The sequence below is a fragment of the Harpia harpyja genome, chromosome 2, assembly GCF_026419915.1.
Source record: "Harpia harpyja isolate bHarHar1 chromosome 2, bHarHar1 primary haplotype, whole genome shotgun sequence".
Classification (NCBI taxonomy): domain Eukaryota; kingdom Metazoa; phylum Chordata; class Aves; order Accipitriformes; family Accipitridae; genus Harpia; species Harpia harpyja.
The window spans coordinates 46,256,620-46,276,117 of record NC_068941.1 but is presented as its reverse complement, the minus strand read 5'-3'; the positions used below and the strand labels follow the sequence as shown (position 1 = coordinate 46,276,117).

Here is a 19,498-nt window from a genome sequence, read left to right as displayed (position 1 = left end):
TATCGATGAAGAGACACAGCTGACATTATGCAGAGAGAAATTAAATTTCCCTGATCTTCATTGCTGAAGCATATTTGGAAACCCTGATGTACAGACAGAACTTGCAAGCAGAACAGTAAGTTTCTGCTTACTCCTGTCAGTACTCTCCCATACAGTCATTGTATAGTTATTAGAGATAAAAAGAATTGCCGTTTTAAACATCATTTTTGATGTCTTGAAAATGCTGACTGCCTGAGAATTTGGCTACTTCCTGAGATTATCTCAGAAAATGTCCTGTAAGCTGTACCGCAAGGTTGTACAGGCTGGCAACCTGAACGACAGTTCTAGTTTGCTGGAAAGATTCTTCCAATTACTTTCTGCATGTGTAACGTTGTGTAAACCCAGGCATCCTTAACGCAAGAATCTTGAAGAAGAAATCCAGCCTAGAAGTAATTCTGAGCAAGAATTTCAAATTAATCCATCTTTACTTAGAATTAAGACCTTGAGTGAACTAAATCAGTATTGTTGACTGAAGTTTGTTTGGACTCAATCTTTTGTACAGAATTATCCTTATACACAATGTAACATATGTAGATGTTTATTGTAGCATTTTATTCTATTTCTCCCTCTTCAGGTATCTTCTACTTTTTCTTAACAGTGACTCCTATTAATAAAATGGTCAGTCTGGTGTCCCACAGAATACATTTCATCTGAACTGTCAATCTATCAGCAAACCGGTAGCCTCCAGCAATAGGATTCATCTTGATTCACTCACCACCTCCCCCACCCCTAAAATTCCCTAAAACACGTTCTGGAAAAGGAGAGACTTCAGGATGCAATGTTTCACAGGTGTTCAAGGAATATTGCAGCTGTGCTTAATTTCTTTCCCTTGTACCTTTTCCTGTAAAATAAGAACCAGTTATCTAAGGTTTATTGTAAGACCTTTGGTACCTTCCCCGTGTCTTGCCCTAACCCAGGCTCCGCTCTGATCTATGTAATCATAGTGAGCAGGAATATAGTACAACTTTAGACAGGTGACAGAGAACGTTATGCCTAATGCTGTCTCCTTCTTGGGCTAGTATAGAGCCAGATGAGTGTCACCTAGATCAGCACTTTTGTGAACAGCAAATACGACAGAAAGCATTCACGTCTGCTTAGTCCTCTCTTTAGGCATTCCTGCTCAGGTCTCTCCTGATAAAACTACATTAGGAAAGAAAACTTGTTCCCAGCTTGTACATGGTCAGCCCCAACTGTGAGATGCTGTTAACTGAAGATTTTCTGATAGCCAAAATACTAGACAAATCCATCACAAGTGAAAACCTTCTTGCTATGTGGCTTGCACACTGAACAAGTAAAAGCCATGGTCTAGATGGCAGGCAGGACTCTAGCAGAGTGCATGTGTGTTTATTCACGTGTATGATTTGTCAGTGTCTTTTATTGTTCGGGACAGTATACTGGTATTGGAAAGAATCATGCAGTTTACTTCTCTTGGCATATTAGATAAACAATTTTATATAATGCATTATGTGAGCCATATGTATGTATGCTGTTTTGATTTCCACATAATGTCAAAAGCTATCTTCCTCAATGTATGCAAGGATTTATTACTTATGAGCTTAATAAGCAGGCAAACAATAGTTTTACCTTGAAAAGCAGATTATATTTACTAAGAGTTGAGATTCTCCCCTGAGAAATAATCAGAGGGGCATTTCAGTTGGTTTCCTTTTGAGGAAATGTTTTGAATGCTAGTGTGTAAGCCATAGAGGAGGGAAATATTTCTCAATAATATTTCCCTTGGGATTGTTTTGACTGAGGAAAAGAGCTTAAGTTGGTACTTCACATTTTTCTAGACAATGTTCAGAAATAGCTGCATAAAAGCTCATTTCATTATGGTATATGGAAATAGATTTCAAATAAGTGGTTAAAATGAGAGAAAGAGAAAATCTTCTTTCATGATGTAGACATCTGAGCAGCAATTTTTGCTCCCCTCATTATAATGCCCCGGTACTTAATCATCAAGAATAAAGTACTATCGTTCAGCTATACTAATTTTCCCCCTTTACCTTCTGCTTTTTGTTTTGTGTCACAACTGTGAAAAATGTCAAAGAACAGCATTCCAGTTGGTAGTCAAAGTGATAATATCTGTAGTCTGTAATTTGGGCAATTAATTTCCTAGTTCTAGGTCACCTGGTGATTTTGTGATTCTTAGGTCTGTATGACCTGACCCCCTCATGTGTCAAAACATGTTAGCAGATGTTAAACTCTAGGTATGTACTTAAGTGCTTTCCTGACTCTTTTTCTCAATTATATCACCTTCAAGAGTGACACCTGTATTATTTTATCAATATTACGGTAGAGGAAGAAAGTCATTGCACAGAGAAAGCACTTCCCATAATCTTAAGTTTAGACAGTTCCTTAAAGGTTCCATAAAATTGAACCAAGAATTTCCCTTTACAACAGTAACCTCTTAAGGGTTTATAATACGATTATGGAACTGAGGTGATGATCTTTATGTGGTGTAGCAGTTCTGGAGGAGGTGGACTGCTCCATTTTAGATCAAACAAAGCTGCTTCTGTCTCTGTAAACATGTGCCTGGCTTACCTCTGAAATACTTCAGCAATTTGTGACTGATGGTCATGAAAGAGTTTGGCTTGGTGAAACAAGCCAAATGAAAACTAAGAAGATACATGATTTTCTCTATTTAAAACACTAAAATTGCAAATACCAGAGAAGAGAAAGAACTAAAAAAAAATAGTAAAAACAACAACAAATATACCTGGACTGTAAATAAAAATGCAAACTACTTCAGAAGCAAATTCTGAAAAAAGAAACATAAACTATTTTCAAGGTAAAAAGCATGATAGTTTTTGAAAATAGTACATCAAACCATTATTTAGTAGAAAGGTAGACCTCATGACCCACAGTGCTTTTTCTCCAGTATATGATGCTATTTAATAGATAGGTTATGACAGCTTTAATATATGTCAACTTTATTTTTCAGACTTGGAAATAACAAAAAAAGTTTCTTATATGAGATATTATTGTTTGAAGTAGGTTTATTAATTCTGATGTGCCAGTTGTAATATATTTCTGTTTACTAGGAAGTGTATATCATAAATACCAGACTTCAAACTCTATATTTAAATACTAAACCACAGTTATGTTGAACTTTAACTTGATTTATAGAAAACATTAGAACATAATAACATTTTTCTGGTGTTTTCCTGTTGATATCAGTGATTTGTAATAAAATCATCTGGTTTTTAATGATATTGCTGACTCCAATGCAAATGTTTTAATTTCAAGCTCTGTCCTTAAGTAGGACAAATGTAATAGATAAAAATCCAGTGGGACATCACTGTTAGACACACTTTTTAAAAATCTAAAAGCTATATAGAAAGAAGTGAGAAAAAATTGAGAAATGGGAATAGAGGATGAACTCAATTCACAAGCTAATACCTGGGGAATCAAGAAAAAAAAATGGGGATAAAATCTTCTGCAGTTATATAATATCATTCCAACTTTAATTTAGTGATGCATAAAACCTTTGAAATGTTCAGTGGTCTTTCACTATTCTTCAGGTAAATTTATTTCTTTTTAGAGTAAAATTTGAATCTGGCTGAGAGAAATAAAATAAGCAGGTGTTTGGGTTTTTTTCCTTTTTCCTTAGTAGAGTTTATTAAATACATAACACTAGCTTCTAGTGTCCTAAAATACAGAGTACTTAATGATGTGAGTTTTCCAGCATGGACCACAAATTCTAATTAAAAAATACTTTGTCCCAAGCTTGAAAGTGATGCCTCTTTCAATAGATTTAGGCTTAAAATTCCACATGCAGATGTATTAGCTACAATGATCTACTTTGGCCCACAAGATCTGTCCCTGAATACACCTTTAAAGGGCTTTTATTTTACATTCATTTCTAGCTGGCATCTTATTCATTAAAATCTGTCTCCTCATGGTTGCTGTTTTTCTGCAACTTGTCTTACAGTTTGGTGAGCTAGGCAAAATGCCAAATTCAGAAAAATTTTGTGAGCACAAGAATAATTACTCCCTTCAGGTACACAAAAGGCAGGATAGGAAACAGTATGTTTCACATCAACCCTTTTCTGAATCCAAGGTCTTGATGAGGATCTCTAGCTAAAAGCAGGACTAGCAGAGAAAAGAGAAGTATCTGGGAAGTGTTAAGAGGCCGTCAAGAACAGAGCCTTAGAGGTAAATAAAGTTATACTGAACATTCATCCTTGGACAAAATGTTTTAAGGTGGTGGAACCTTCCAGAATTTTTCAAATCGGAAACAGCTGTTAAATAATTCTGATATCTTTTACCAATAAAGTTGAATAATACATCTGCTATATATCCTTATTCATTCAGTCAGGTCCTGTCTCTCTCTGCTCTTCCTAATCCACAAAAAAATAAGTTGTTTTGTCTTGACGTTTTATTAGGGGCTGGAGAGGAAGGAAGAGAGAGACCATTAGTTGAATGCCTGGCTACGTTTTTGTGTTGACCACATCAAAAAGTTTCACAAATATCAAATGGCTTACTTTATTTTTTTGCTTTTTTCTTTTCTTTCTGTCAAGCAGAAATAATAATGAATGTGACAGATCAACAGGGAGCAAGAAAAAGTGAGACTGCCCTGATAAAAAGTCATAGTTACTTTAGTATTTCTGGGGAAGGGGAGTTTATGTGGTTTGACTACCATGGGGAGTTTTTGGTGTTTATCAGTTTTCTTTTCCTTTCCGAAATGGTTGTTCTACCATAGCATGGATATTTCCACATTATTTGTATCTAAAGGAAAATCTACTAATTTCTAAATCTGATTACTAAGTTATCCAAGTTGACCTGTTTTAACAGTATAGAAACACTTTCCAGATTTCTTTATTGTTTTCAGAACAACAGCTACGGCAGGCAGGCTTGATTTTAACAGCAGTAGAAACTGGGAATTCCTGTGTGCTCTTATGTCAACTTTTCTATAGCCATATTCACGAATCTCATTTTTTCAGTGCTCAGTTTTAGCTTAAAAGTTTTTAGAAGAATAGTATTTAGTAGCACTAAATCTTGTTCTGTATTAGGATGTATACTCAACTGCCTAGCCACATGCACCATAAGCCTGTGGTACAACCCATAGCACATGAACAGGAAAAAAAGTGTGTCTGTATCAAATGCAGCTCACATCTTCTACATAGGCAAGAGGCCTAGCAGTTTCTGAATTTCCCATCCATGTCCATATGAAAGTCTGCATGTACTTTACAGTTGATGCAGGAAAAACAAACATGAGGTCTGACCTCTGGCTACAGGAATAATTAACTCAGCCTGTTCCTGATGGCCCTTTTTCCAAGCAACAATTTAGGAAGATGTAAGCTCTATTAGTAGCTCTGATACTGGCAGGCAGCTGCTCTTAACAATCATCTTTTCCATGGCCTCCTCCAAGATATAAAGTACTTCAGGTAAAGATAAAATATCATAACTTCCAAGGCATTGCTGAGGCTGAGTATTGTGTTTCTTTTTCATAGAATCGAATATATGTTACAGGAAGAAAAAAAATGGACTCCAACAAGTTACGTGGAATTTATTCTCTTCTTAGTTCTGTAAACATTGCAAAACCACTTAAGCTTCACTCTCCTGATTTATAATATCACTAAAATTCCTCAACAGAATTATTTTCTAGGAAATCAATGTAGAACATTTATTATACTGTGTGTGCTATAGGTATAATGTTTGACAAGAAAACTCATATTTCTAAATGCTTTGAGACTGATGGTGGGATTAATTTTTTTAGCAGGTTAATTTAATGATTTTTTAAAATGAAGCTGACATATAATTTATACATAGTACTTCAATAGCATACACTGTTGTCCTGGTTTCAGCTGGGATAGAGTTAACTGTCTTCCTAGTAGCTGGTACAGTGCTATGTTTTGAGTTCAGAGCGAAGAATGTTGATAACACTGATGTTTTCAGTTGTTGCTCAGTAGTGTTTAGACTAATGTCAAGGATTTTTCAGCTTCTCATGCCCAGCCAGTGAGAAAGCTGGAGGGGCACAAGAAGTTGGCACAGGACACAGCCAGGGCACCTGACCCAAACTGGCCAACGGTGTATTCCATACCATGTGACGTCCCATCCAGTACAGAAACGGGGAAGTGGGGGGCAGGGATTCGCCGCTCGGGGGACTGGCTGGGTGTCGGTCGGCGGGTGGTGAGCAATTGCACTGCGTATCATTTGTACATTCCAATCCTTTCATTATTGCTGTTGTCATTTTATTAGTGTTATCATTATCATTATTAGTTTCTTCTTTTCTGTTCTATTAAACCGTTCTTATCTCAACCCACGGGTTTTGCTTCTTCTCCCGATTTTCTCCCCCATCCCACTGGGTGGGGGGGAGTGAGTGAGCGGCTGCGTGGTGTTTAGTTGCTGGCTGGGGTTAAACCACGACAACTGTTTATGTACTGTATCTATGTACTGCTGGAGCATTTTCCATGATGCAGCATTCTTTTGTGGTGGCTGAGCTCAGCAGCTGCTAGATCTTTCCTGATACATGATTTTTTCATTTTTTTTTTTTTTCCTCTTAGGGTTTGATACCAGCATTTTGCCAATTTGCAAAGACTCCCTTGGCTGGATGTTTAACAGGCTTGATACGAACTATGACCTGTTGTTGGACCAGTCAGAACTTGGAAGCATTTACCTTGACAAGAATGAGCCATGCACCAGGGCGTTCTTCAATTCTTGTGACACATACAAGGACAGTTTGATATCAAACAATGAGTGGTGCTACTGCTTCCAAAGACAGCAAGGTAAAAGATGAGAACAACCTGCATATGTATATGATTGACCTTTTTTGTAGTGCTTTATCTTTTTTTAACATAGTAAGATTACAGTGAACTACAGACTCTTAAATGCTGTACCGTGAATTTGTGTTAAGGTTTTTGACCTATTGTGAATACCTAAAATGAAGTTAAAAAAAAAAAAACAAACAGGAAAAAAACCCAAAGAAACAACCCAAGCTAAATGGAAAGGCTTGCTAGAAATTCAAAGATTCTAAATAAAGTGCAAAAGAGTGGCTAATGCTTTTACAGCAATATTGTTTCTCATGCCAACTTCCAGTAAGTATGCAGAGGAAAGAGACCAAAATAAAGAACAAAACTACTTAAATTATTTCTTTCCCAATCTACTTCACCTACATTATAAAATAAACTTTTTTATTGCTGAAGTAGGGCATCTTAATGTTCCATTTTGTGAGCCTATTAAAATAACTGAATGAACATTATGGATAAAGTTATTTCCAGTCATTTGGACTTAAAACCAATTGATTTTTACTGTCTAGATGAATCTCTTGTTAATGTCCTGATGTGATTTCGTTAAACAAATAAACACAACCTTAAGCATTATTTTCCTGAGGATTATATAACAATTTTAGATCTAGGTGAGATGTCACATAAATTATTATAATCAAACTAGTTGTAATGAATCAAAGAATTTACTTATTAAATATTGGCTGAAACTGGACAGAATTGCCCCTTCATTTTTCTTACTAACATGAGGGAGATTTTCAAAGGGATAAATAGCAGCCAGGGTCCAAATTTCTACTGCCAGCAGAGGAGATAAGACTGATTTGGTGGAAAGTTCGCAAAGTCAGTTCAGCTGTTTTGAAAATTTTAATATCAGTTTTTAAATCTCAGTTGTGCCCTTAAAACTCTCCTGATAAATTCCCATTAGCACTCAGCATCTATGGTTTGACTCTGATTTCTGTGGAAATAAAGATTCATGCCACATCTGCCAGATGTAAATCTGAACAAAAATAAAGTTGTACTTCTGTAGATACATACTAAATAGCAGACTTCTTTTCTTTGGCAACTTTAGTTAAAAAGTTAACATTTAATCTTTCAAAACACCTTGTTTGTTTTACAGTAGAACAATATTTTGGCTTTTATTTTTATAAGCATGCATGTAATGCTAACAAAATAAGCAAATGAAAAATAACCCATCCCAGAAGTAAAGTAGTTCTTAAAGTAAAGAACATAACATGTTTTGTTTGGTTGTCTTCAAAATAAAAAAAAAACACCACCACAACCATTTCAGCATAATATATAAACACCCTGACTCTTTGGAGGGCAGCATAATTCTTTTCAATTGTCAGAGAAAGTACAGCACATAACATGTGGCCTAGTATGGTCCAAGGCTCTTCTACCAATTTCATATAAGTTGTGTAGAGCATAACCAGGAGATTAAGAAAGCACTTCCACAGATTAGTTTCAAGAAGTTTTGCATTCTATAGGCTATAAATTCTGTTTGTCTAAAGTATTTGCTCAGTGTACTGCTAGAACCCAAGGATGGTATCGTAAAGACTGATCTAAACACTGGTGAACTATATTAAAGGTACCCTGAAGGCTGAAAATCTGGGATCCAGCTTTCAGTGACACTGATTCTCCCCATTGAAGAATCCAACATCATCAAGCTTTTCTTCCCTTTTCACCAGCTTCCTCACTGTCTTGACCATGGTGGTGTGATAAGGTGCTGATTTAAAACAGATTAGATAGCTTGTGATACCACAGTGTGTTTGAGCATATAGCAAAAAAAGATGTATCCTCAACTTTGTGAATGAGGTGAAATCTGAGTTTTGGCAATCCTTGCACATTAAACATGCACTCTATCCCTCCAAATTAACACTGTCAACAAAATCTATGGTCTCCTTTTTTGAAGATGTAAGGAGGAAAAAAAGCTTGTAGTATTCTTTTGTCTCATCTTATTATTAGCTCTTGCAGAACTATCTGAGTGCTAACTGCCTAGTGTATTAGTGACCCACTGAATTCTCTATTCATAATTTGCAGTGGTATGCTAAACCTTGTAATATGTTTATGTTTGGTTATGTTTTACTTGATTGAACAATGTAAATAAGATCTTTAGAACTTTACTATTAATAGCAAAGAGATGGCTAGGTAGAGAAATTCAGTGGCTTCTTTCTGATGTTCACTAAAATAAGTTGATATTAACAGAACGCTTCAAGCCATGTAGACAGCTCTCTATTCATTGAGCTTAGTAGGTGTTTTCTGGGCAGATCTACAGTTTTACGGCACTGCCGTTGATTAACAATGTTCAAAGTGAATACAAAATTTAGTCAACAATGTGTATCATACTGGGATAGAAATTCCATTGTGCTTTTTTAAAATACGTAGTATTTGCTTGAGTCATTATCTGAGAAGCCTTCTTGTTCTTTGATCTTAGCTTCACAGTTCAAGACTGCCAAGATCAGACAAGTACTTGCAACTCTTCTCATTCTTTCTTTCTGCTTGAGTTCTGTCATGATGTATTACAGTACACTAGACCCATTACTGCACATTACTCACAACTTCTAGTCAATATAAGCAACTTCTTATGAATACTTAAGTCAGACGTTTGTTGCTCAGAAAAAGATCTGTCCTGCCTTGACTAATGCTTAAACACTTATGTACGGCTCAGTGGTGCTTATTGCATTTTGTCTTGGCCTTATTCTGCTTTAAGTGTAGTTTAGTATTTCTGAGATACATCCAAGACACTGTAATGCATTTCTGCAATACTTCAAAATCTGCACTTTTCCAGTGCTCTTTGCAAGTCTTCCTGTACACTTTGGTCACTATTGCCCTCTAGTTTCAACTACAATTCATGCAAGTGCTTCAGTGCTCATCTTCTGAACTTACTTTCTTAGTTGTTTGATGCTAGCTTAACTCTTTAGTGCTTATCTAAATGCTGAGGCACTTGCAGTGTTGGCCTTTTTACAGGTTGAATTTCTTTCTGCCAGTATTTCATCATTATTACACCCTTGGTTTTGTTGCATCACTGCTTTAGAGTAGGAGAGTACTGAATTTTGCTGGGAATATTAATGCTTAGCACCTAAGTATTTCTTTACTGCAGGCCTCTGCATGGATCTATTAGTCCAGCACTTTTCTAGATGGCTTTTTCTTACAGGCTCTTCTGTCTGTCAAGGCTGGAAGACATCTTTATGACTTTAAAAGTAGTCCATCTTACGGAATAATGATAATTGTAGTGATTTGTGTTTGTTAATCAGTCTTTTCAGATTGCAGGACTTCAAATATATCTGTAGATGGTTCTAAAGAAAAGTGTAATGTGCCTTAACACATAATTGACGTCCCCAGAAAGATTTCGTAAAGTTCAGTATTGATGGTTCATATCCTTAAAGTTCAAGCCTCGGTTGTCCAAGAACAATTATAACACTTGGCCCCAAGCACAGGCAAGGCACAACATGGCAGCCTAATCTGCAGTGCCAGAAGCTAAGGTGCTCTCCCAAATATTATCTACCTGATAGATGGAAAATCACTGTTTTGTAATTGAATAAGATGGAGAATCTGTGAAAGCTGGAGGTTCACTGTGTGGGTGGCAGCTCCTTGAGGCACGTCTGTTAAAAATCCTAGACATTCTTTATCAAATCTACCAGTTTTACTCCCATTGCTCTGTTAATGTGCCTTTTTGTGGTAAATCAAAGCTTAATCATACTAGCTTTGCAGCACCTCTTGTCACAACTGAATATTGATGTCTCAAGGGCCAGTATTAATAACATGGGATACTCTGGTGTACATCAGTACTTCGATCACTGAAGAACTGTGGATGGCTGCTAAGTGGTTCATGAATCACCCATAACAATGTAGTGATATTGTCAGACAATTCCTGCCACATCTGTGGAAGTAGATTAAGGATGAAGAGGATTAGGTCTCTTATTTGTATTCAGATTACCAGAAAGGCTGATGTCAGATTCATTTCTATTTCAAAAGAAGCCACCACACTGATTTTGTAAAGGAATTTCTTCTCCTTGGCTCAAGACTCCCAAAAGTGGTCCAGTGACACTGCTTTTTTTATTGAAATAAGTTCAGAAATCTAAAAGAAAGCTTTTCCAAACTCGGGAACTAACTGGAATATAAAGAGGGAAGCATTATGATTTGGGGAGAGAAGAAAAAGGATATGCTGTGGACCAAAAGGAATTGGTTGAACTTCTAGCCTGCCATTCTCTTTGACAGTTTTAAGCACCAGAGTGATTTAGTATTGTTAAGAGTTTTTGCTGCTTTTATCCTGAGAAGCAAAGCTTAAGTGTGAATCTTGAAGACCTAGCTTCTGAGAAGAAGAGAGTTTTGGGTAAGTAACTTTCTCATATTGCCTTGTTACCTTTTGGTTAGTGGAATTCCTTTTTGTAATTATACCACCAAAGATTTATAGCTGTAAATGAAGATTTTTTTCTTTAGGCATAGTCCATCATTTTTACATTTCCACATGTTAGTGCTCACGTGTGCAACTTTGTGTTTCTAATTTAGGATTTTTTTCCACAGAACAAAATACGTGTATTTTTCCTATTTGACTAGTTCTTCTCCTTCAGCATATTTTCCATCTTCTTTGAAAGATAGAATAGAAAAGAATAGAATCATTTAGGTTGGAAAGGACCTTTAAGATCATCAAGTCCAACTGTTAACCTAACGCTGCCAAATACACCACAATCCTAGATCCTTCTAGCCTGTGGCACTTGCGTGCATAAATGACTATAATTTTTTAGATTACTGATTAATTGCAAATACCTTTGGTTTAAGAAATAATTGATCCTCAGAATGTTGTACAATTAAGAGCTTAAGTCTTTAAATACCAGGAAAGACAGAAACCTTAGTTCTGAAAGGTAATGAACATCGCTGGCATAATAGTGAGCGTGATCATCATCAAAGCACCTCTTTACAACAAGAAATGTTAAACTTCATATAGCCTCAGCAAATACTGAAAGACTAAATACTTAAAACCCAATACCCACCCAATGATGTCATGTCCCAGTAGTTTTCAAGAGCACACACAGAATGTGTCTGGAAAGACATCTCTTGAAAATTTGTTCTGGCACTAAGACTCCTGTGAACAGTATTTTAAAAGTAGAGCCTATTTTTGAGGCCTTCACTCTAGAAAGAATCATTATAGATTTAGTGTGAAAACCTGGCCCACCAGTCGAGGCGACTCGTTTATGAGCTTCTTTAAAAGTATGGGATATGTAAAAAGCTTTTAAAGTGTAAAACCAAGAGAAATTAACAGCCTGCTGTCAGTAAGGGGTTATTATTGTCCTCCAGTTTCTATTTACTCTGTTAGATAAGAGCTCATGAATAATACCAAAGGCCTATTGGTATATCTAGGCTATGGCAGCCAAGAGGCTCTGTGTTCAACAGAAATATATTTTTGATCCCCAGTTCATCTAGGCATTTGTCATCAGAGTTTGAACATTTCTACAAGAAAGGCACCTCCATGTATTATAATGTCTTCTTGCTGTTCCTGCACTCCTTTGTGCATCTTGTGCTGCTCTCAGCCGGCTAAAAGGGTGAGCACTCTTGTTTTCCTTTAGGAGGAATTCAGGAAAGGCTGCTTTGGACTATCACCACTCAAGTGATTTTTGCCTACCCATTGCCCTACACAGTGACTGGGTTCTGGTCTAACTGTGTGCTTCATCAAGAAGCTAGGCCAGTCCTACTCATCTTTAAACTAGCTCAGAAGATTTTTTTCTGTTTGCGTGGAAAAAAAGTAGTTTCGCTATATTTCAGAAGGGAGCCTTGAGTTAATTGCATGGCAAAGATGTATTCTAAATAATCAGAGTCTGCTAAAATGGAAAATGCATTTAATATTCATAGAATGTGAGATTTTAGTGAGATGTTATCAGAATATTGTCTGGGAACGGTATAAGCTGAAGACACATGTGAGTAAACTCAGTAATACTACTGTGGATTCAGACTGAGAAACGCCTTTGTGCTAACGGTCTAATGTAGTATGCAATACCAGTGTTCAGAGACTAGTACTTTGTTGTCTTTGATTCTTTCACTTACTCAACAGTAACGTATACACATTCACATCTTATTTCCTTCCCATTCATGGGGCATACTGTGACTTGCTTTTATAGACAGTAGAAAATTAAATGATTTAGAACTGGAGTAAGCTATAACTCTGAAGAATGGAAAATTGAATTTTAATACCTGTTCTGCCCGTTAAAGCCATCTAAATTTTAGCCACTGTTTTTAACTCAGTTTGCTGAACATGGGGCTCTGTACCCATGGGATTCAGTCTTAAATTGTTGCAATAGAATCACAAGTTGCAGACTTCAGTGGAGAAAATTCTTATTTTCTTAGTGTAGTACATGAAATATGAAACTTGAACATGACTTCTAACAAGAACAAAAGGGAAAGAATTAAAAGAGCCATCCTGTTTCTAACTAATATATGAGGCAAGCTTCACAGTCACACTCTGATTTCTGTAGACTGATAAAATAGGGTGTGATAGAGTTACTATTTTGGTCTAGCATTCCTCAATCCTCCAGACTAGTGACTAGATGCTCACTTACAGCTGGGTTAACTGCGAGTGGCCTTCTGCACAAATCCATGGTGGTGCTCTAATTCATAATTCTGGAGCTGTAGCAAGGTGCAGTAATTCTTTTATTTCAGAGCTTAGAACGTGACTACTAATGCAGGATGCGTGTGTTTCTTAAGGTCAGTAGTTAGAGTGACCTTAGGATGTAGCAAACTGTGAAAACTTAGTCATATGCTTTCTTTCCTAGATACAGTGTAATCTGTTTAACATTTTTTATGTCATTTTAGACCCACCTTGCCAGACAGAACTCACCAACATTCAGAAGCAGCAAGGAGGAAAGAAGCTCCTAGGTGAGCCATAGATCATTCTTTTGAAGGTTTTATTGCTTACATAAATAACCCTAGTGAAACAGCAACATAAAATCAATATTAATCCAACAAAGATAGACCGCAGTAAATTCCAGCAACAAAATTTATGAAATTTTTGAAAGCTATTAAACTTAGTTTTATTACCTTACCTACCAAAAGATATTACATCTGTTTTATTACCCTAATAGAAGGTACGTTTTTACAGTTATAGAAGGGACAGTCTAAGGCACTCCTAAATTAGTATCTCTGCTGATCCTTTACCTGTAATATTCTTTAAGTAATTGAAATCTTTGTCTTGAATCAGTTTATATTGTATCAGTATTACTGAAATGTAAAATCTTCATTTTACCATTAGCCACTGTATAAAAGCTGCAATAAAAGGCTTGGCCCAATGTAGTAAAAACTGTATTTCTGCTACAACTGTATTTCTAACAACAACTATACACTTCAAAATGCTTTCATATGAATGTTTTGTTCATAGTGGTTTGTCTACTTTTTATGTTTCTTTCAAAAAGTCTCTGTTCGTTCCAAATGAAAAACAGTGGATTATTCAGCCTTAGGCAAGTCACTGCCTCACAAAATAAGTTCCTGATTGTGTCTCTTGTACTCTTGGTGGGGAACCCTTTTGGCTTAGAGCCTAATTTGACTAGGTACTTTGCATATAAATGCAAATTTCATTCATTTTTTACATTTGCTGTTGATAAAATTGGTGTGTGACACTGCATTTGTCTTCTGAGGTGGGGGAATTAAATATTAGTAGATAACTAAATGAATTGTAAAATATATATTAAATAAAAATAGCTCCTAAGCCTTGTAGCAGGTAATTCGTTAGTCCAGGAAGCCTGGCCCTCACTATTCAGACTTGTTTGTACTCCACAGATTATAGAACATCCCATTCAGGGCTGGGTGCTACATTTGAACTTTTTCCCCAGAATACAGCAAAGATCTTGACTGAGATGTTCAGGGAGTAAGGAATATGTATCACAGGATCAACGAAAAAGTTAAAGGGAGATTGGTCACTTTATTTCTTGAAATCAGTCCAAGACTGATATGTGTTATTTTTCCTCCCACATTTGATATATTCAGTCATTTTCTGCTTAACTGAATTTAGTAGTAGTAAACCAGCCAGTGTAAAGTCTGGAATGAGGAAAAAGCAAAAGGAAGTTACTTTCTGCTATAATTGTTACATTGGCCAAGAGGTGGTTTTTAATATTCTTATTCAATATTTATATATCACAGGGCAGTACATCCCCTTATGTGATGAAGATGGGTATTACAAACCAAGTCAGTGCCATGGAAGCATAGGGCAGTGCTGGTGTGTTGACAGATACGGTAATGAGGTAACAGGATCCAGAACAAATGGTGTGGCAGAATGTGGTAAGTTAAGAAGCCTTTGTAGCATTTGGTTTAGAGTTGTTATTCCCTTTGATTACCAACCAGATTAAATTTCTTCAGTAAGAACAGATGTGGGACCTAACTCATGGATTTGGAAACAAAAAATAACAAATTATAATTTTTTATTGTTATTACTTCATTATTTTTTGCAACTCCTATCACTGTGTCAGCTATTAATAAACCTCATATATGTGCTTGGCATAGTGTATATAAACCTAGGGAAAATTAATTATCTGAAGCAGCATTAGACAAGCCCCAAAATGCTTGATGAAATAAATCCCTTTGGGTAATCAGCATGCTAGTGAATTCAGTTTGACATTTTTTTCAATTTATATTTGAGGGAATTGCCAGAAGTTCCTAGCACACTAAATCTTCCCTTATTTTTCCCTTCCCTGCAGCACTGTGCAACTCCCTCCAAAAATTCCCATGTCACCTTTCTTTGATGCCCCAGATACAAAAAATGGCAAAAAAAATTTTCCTTTTTTTTTAAAAAAAAAAAGTCCTACATTACTCCTTTCCACTTCTGCAACAAAAGAACATAGCCTGAAACAAAGGGTAAATTTAACACCATATTTGACATGCAAGCTCAGGCCTATTGTCCATCTAATCCAGGATCCCTTCTAGATAAATGGACAGTTCTAGATAGTTCAAGATAATATGTAAGAACTGACCAATAGACAGTGTATATTATCAGTAGTCCTTATTGTCATCTGTAAGTTGGACTTAAATCTCTTTCACTTGTTCCTGGCACTCATTACAGTTCTACAAATCCATAAAATTTGTCTCCTTTGTTAACATTGAGAAATTAATCCCTATTGAAGTGGTTTTCTTGTAAGACAAAAAAATTTTTGTATTATTTATGTTTTATTTCTAAGTCACACTGTATAGTTTAAAATAAGTAATTGTCCTGAAACTAAAAATTCTGGTGTGCCTTTTATATGCTTATGTATATCATACTATAAATATGTAATGTATCTTGTGGGTCTTTTCTATAACTATCATACCTTTTTAGCTATTGATTTAGAGACGTCAGGTGATTTTGCCTCTGGCGATTTCCATGAATGGACAGATGATGAAGATGACGAAGATGAAATAATGAATGATGAAGATGAAATTGAAGATGATGATGAAGATGAAGGAGATGATGATGCTGATGATGACGATGATCATGATGGATATATTTGATGATATTAGGGGGTCCATGAATTGTACCTTTCTAAAATCCACAAGATGACATTTCATAAAATCCCTTTGCTCTCCAAGATCAAAAGGATTCTAACAAACATGTATATTTTGTATGATTATTTCAAACATTGCAGCTGGAGTCATAGACTAGTTTTGTTTAAATAAAAATAATTATATTATGTGCTTTTGAGTTTTTAAATGCCTTTGCGCTGAAGAAAACACATTGGAAGTCTAGCCTGAGGAAAGAAATGTTATGTGCTACTGAAAATATAAATGTGCAAAACACACTATAAAGACAACCAGTCTCTTTAAAACTCCGGTGAAAAGGTACTGGCCCTTACTTGGAACTGTGCATGTCCTCTTCAGAACACATACTGTAACTTAACTTCAGTTCTGTCAGTGTTTTAGGCCCTGCGGGCTTTGCAAATTGTCCATTTAATAAATCAAAAATGTATTACAGTGGAAAAACATTGGTGCACGAGTAGCATCTCACCAGCCTTTAATTAACCAAAGGTATGGAGAAAAATTATCAGGAGGGAAAAATAAAGCAAAGTCCTCCTTTGTGTTTGCATTTGTAGTTATGTTTTTTTACTAGGAAATGGCTAGGTTATTGAGAGGATTTTTCAAAAGCAGTAGCATGGACAAGCGCCAATTCTGTAATTCTAAAGTTTTCTTGTCCTTTTTTAATTTTTTTTTGTTCACGTCAAGGTCATACAGGCTTTATCATTATTTACTCAAACATTGCTTCACCCTTTGTTGTTTCTCTGTATTTCTCTCTAATCAGATTAGCGTAAAATATTTCACATGGGGAAAAAATTTGCTTAAAATTATATTACCTTTATACATGACTGTATTTCAGAGTATTGGCACTTGCCCCAAGGTAGTTTGTAATAAATGTATAATGATACTTTTTATTTTCTTAATTCAGGAAGTAGTTTTGCATCTTTATCTTAATTCATGTTGTTTTCTGTTACTAGTGCAGAAACTTAGAGAGCGTATTGTAAAGGTGCCTTGCAAAATAGAAATAGAGAGGTTTTAGCATGCATACCAGTATAGGATGTTAGGCAATAGCTAAGCACACCCGATTACCAAATTAATACCAGTATAGGTACTGCTGCTGGAATGAAGAATATGGGTTATTTTAATTTTTTTCCTATTGTTATGTAATTACCATGTGGACTAGATTATAATTATTGTGTAGAGTAGCACTTAAGATTTGACTGTAGAGAAAATTACTTTAATCACTGTATTTATGTTAGCATGTTAATTAATTGTGTAGACATTTTGGGACTCCGCCATCTTCATTCATATCATATCTATTGCTTTCTGCCCACAATAAAATTGACGTGACCTGTATAATGTAATACTACAGGTTCTATAATTTCAAAATTGGATCACTGGTTTCCCATCGTTAATTAAAAGGAAAATCAGTTTCTTATTTGAATTAATTTCTACACATTAAGTACTAAATTTAATGTTTACCCTATGTAATATTGAAAAGTATAATGCATTTTCTTTTCTACTGTTTCTGTATAGTTTGCAAAATAAAGACTCTTGTAACCAACCTTTGGCCAGTATAGCCCATCATTTTGACTTTTTGCATATTTTGAAATTTTGAAACAGGAAGAATTCATGTTTCAGATACATTTCACGTATTAAAATATGTATTTATTTGTATAAAGCCACTTATTAATGTTTTATTTCCAGTAAAGAATTTTTGACTAAGGCATAACCCATAGGGAGCTTTTATTTTTCTGTATTTTCCTGAATTTTCTATAGCTTTGTTATGTACTTTTATGACATTGTCTTCATTACACAGTAAAGAAAGAGATATTTCTTTTTAAACTCCATCATAATCTGTGGGACATAGTTGTATTATTTTCTTAAATAAAAGTAGTTAAGAGTTTACCATTCCAATATAGTGGGATTTTATCAGAGAACAGTTTCTTATGGCTGAAATTAACTGATATATTAATTGATTTTAAATAAAGAAGCTAAAGAAAAAATGTTGTCATTATTGGCTGATGTAGCAAGTACTGTTGTGGGGGTTTTTTCTGATGTGACAAATGGTCATTAGATGACAAACTAAAAATGGATGTCATTAAAACTTGTGATATTGGGAGAATTAAAGTATGGAAAGAGAATTCATAACATGTTTAGCCTAATGGGATTACAGTATGAAGACCATTCTAAAATGAACTGTCATGCAGAAGAGCACAAAAGTTTATATCATTTCTTCCCTGAAAATTCCCCACTGAACTAGAAAAGGAGGGACTGGCATGGACTTTAGTCCCTGAGTATCAAAGCTACCTATCATAAAGTCAGAAGTAAATCAAGATAGTTAAATTTACTAAAGAACAGTGACAATGGAGATTCAGGGTAATTTTGGAAAATTTTTGTGGTCCAAAACTAAAACAGCAACAACAAACACTTGAATTGTTTCTCATTCATGAGTAAAAGCCAGAGAAGAGATTGATAGTGTGAGAATTCCTTTGAAAACACCCTTTCTTTTTTTTTAAAAAAGGTAACTTTGTCTATGGATTAATATTAAGGTGTTGATTTGCTTTCATGATACCAAATGAAATAGAAACTACTTCACTGTGGCATCAAAGAAATGCATGAAATTGGGAGCAGGTAGAACAAATAAAGGTAAAGGCTGATAATATAAAATCACTAAATAACTAAACCATTCAGAAGCTTTTTCCTTCTTTCTGTCATATCCAGAAATTTGCACAGAGGTATGTCCTCATGAGTACAGTCAGGCAGACTGTTGTGTGAAGTTGTCTGTTTTCTAGTGTAAACATTCATTCTTGAAGAAAAGAAAATCTAGAGATGATTTTAAAGATGTCACCAGTATAAATCCAAGCCAAATCCTCCAAAGTAAAAAATTACTGTAAAAACATGATTGGTTCATATGAGGCATGCATTTTAAAATTGAGGTTCAAATGGTTAAAAACTGTCTTAAGAATTCTTAAGGTCTAACATCTGTGGCAGCTACCTGAAATGTACAGTTGTATTTATATGGAAGTTTATGTATTTATTTGGTGTTGGGAAGTTTTCATGTTTGCTCAGTGTGATGAAAAGATTTGTGCAAAGCTAATGTCACTGGGCTGTGTCTTCATTGTAATTGTGACCAAATGGATGTCACAAGTTTATATGTTAATGTAACACAAATGAGAGGATACACAATGTGAAATGACAGTGTAACAGCACAAGGTGATGATCCCAGGCCATCTTTCTTCACGTGCAAGTGAACTTGCTTCCCTCAATTG

General features: G+C 35.4%; 1 protein-coding gene across 1 annotated transcript in view; it reads left to right on the top strand.

The window, feature by feature from the left end:
• The window catches only part of SPOCK3 (SPARC (osteonectin), cwcv and kazal like domains proteoglycan 3), a 232,245-nt gene extending 214,455 nt beyond the window's left edge, over window positions 1–17,790 (top strand). The window contains exons 8-11 of the mRNA XM_052778733.1: window positions 6,546–6,767; window positions 13,566–13,628; window positions 14,886–15,023; window positions 16,054–17,790. Coding sequence (XP_052634693.1) covers window positions 6,546–6,767; window positions 13,566–13,628; window positions 14,886–15,023; window positions 16,054–16,226 — 596 coding nt within the window. The 3' untranslated portion in view covers window positions 16,227–17,790. The remainder of the gene's footprint in view (window positions 1–6,545; window positions 6,768–13,565; window positions 13,629–14,885; window positions 15,024–16,053) is intronic.
• Window positions 17,791–19,498: the final 1,708 nt, after the last annotated feature.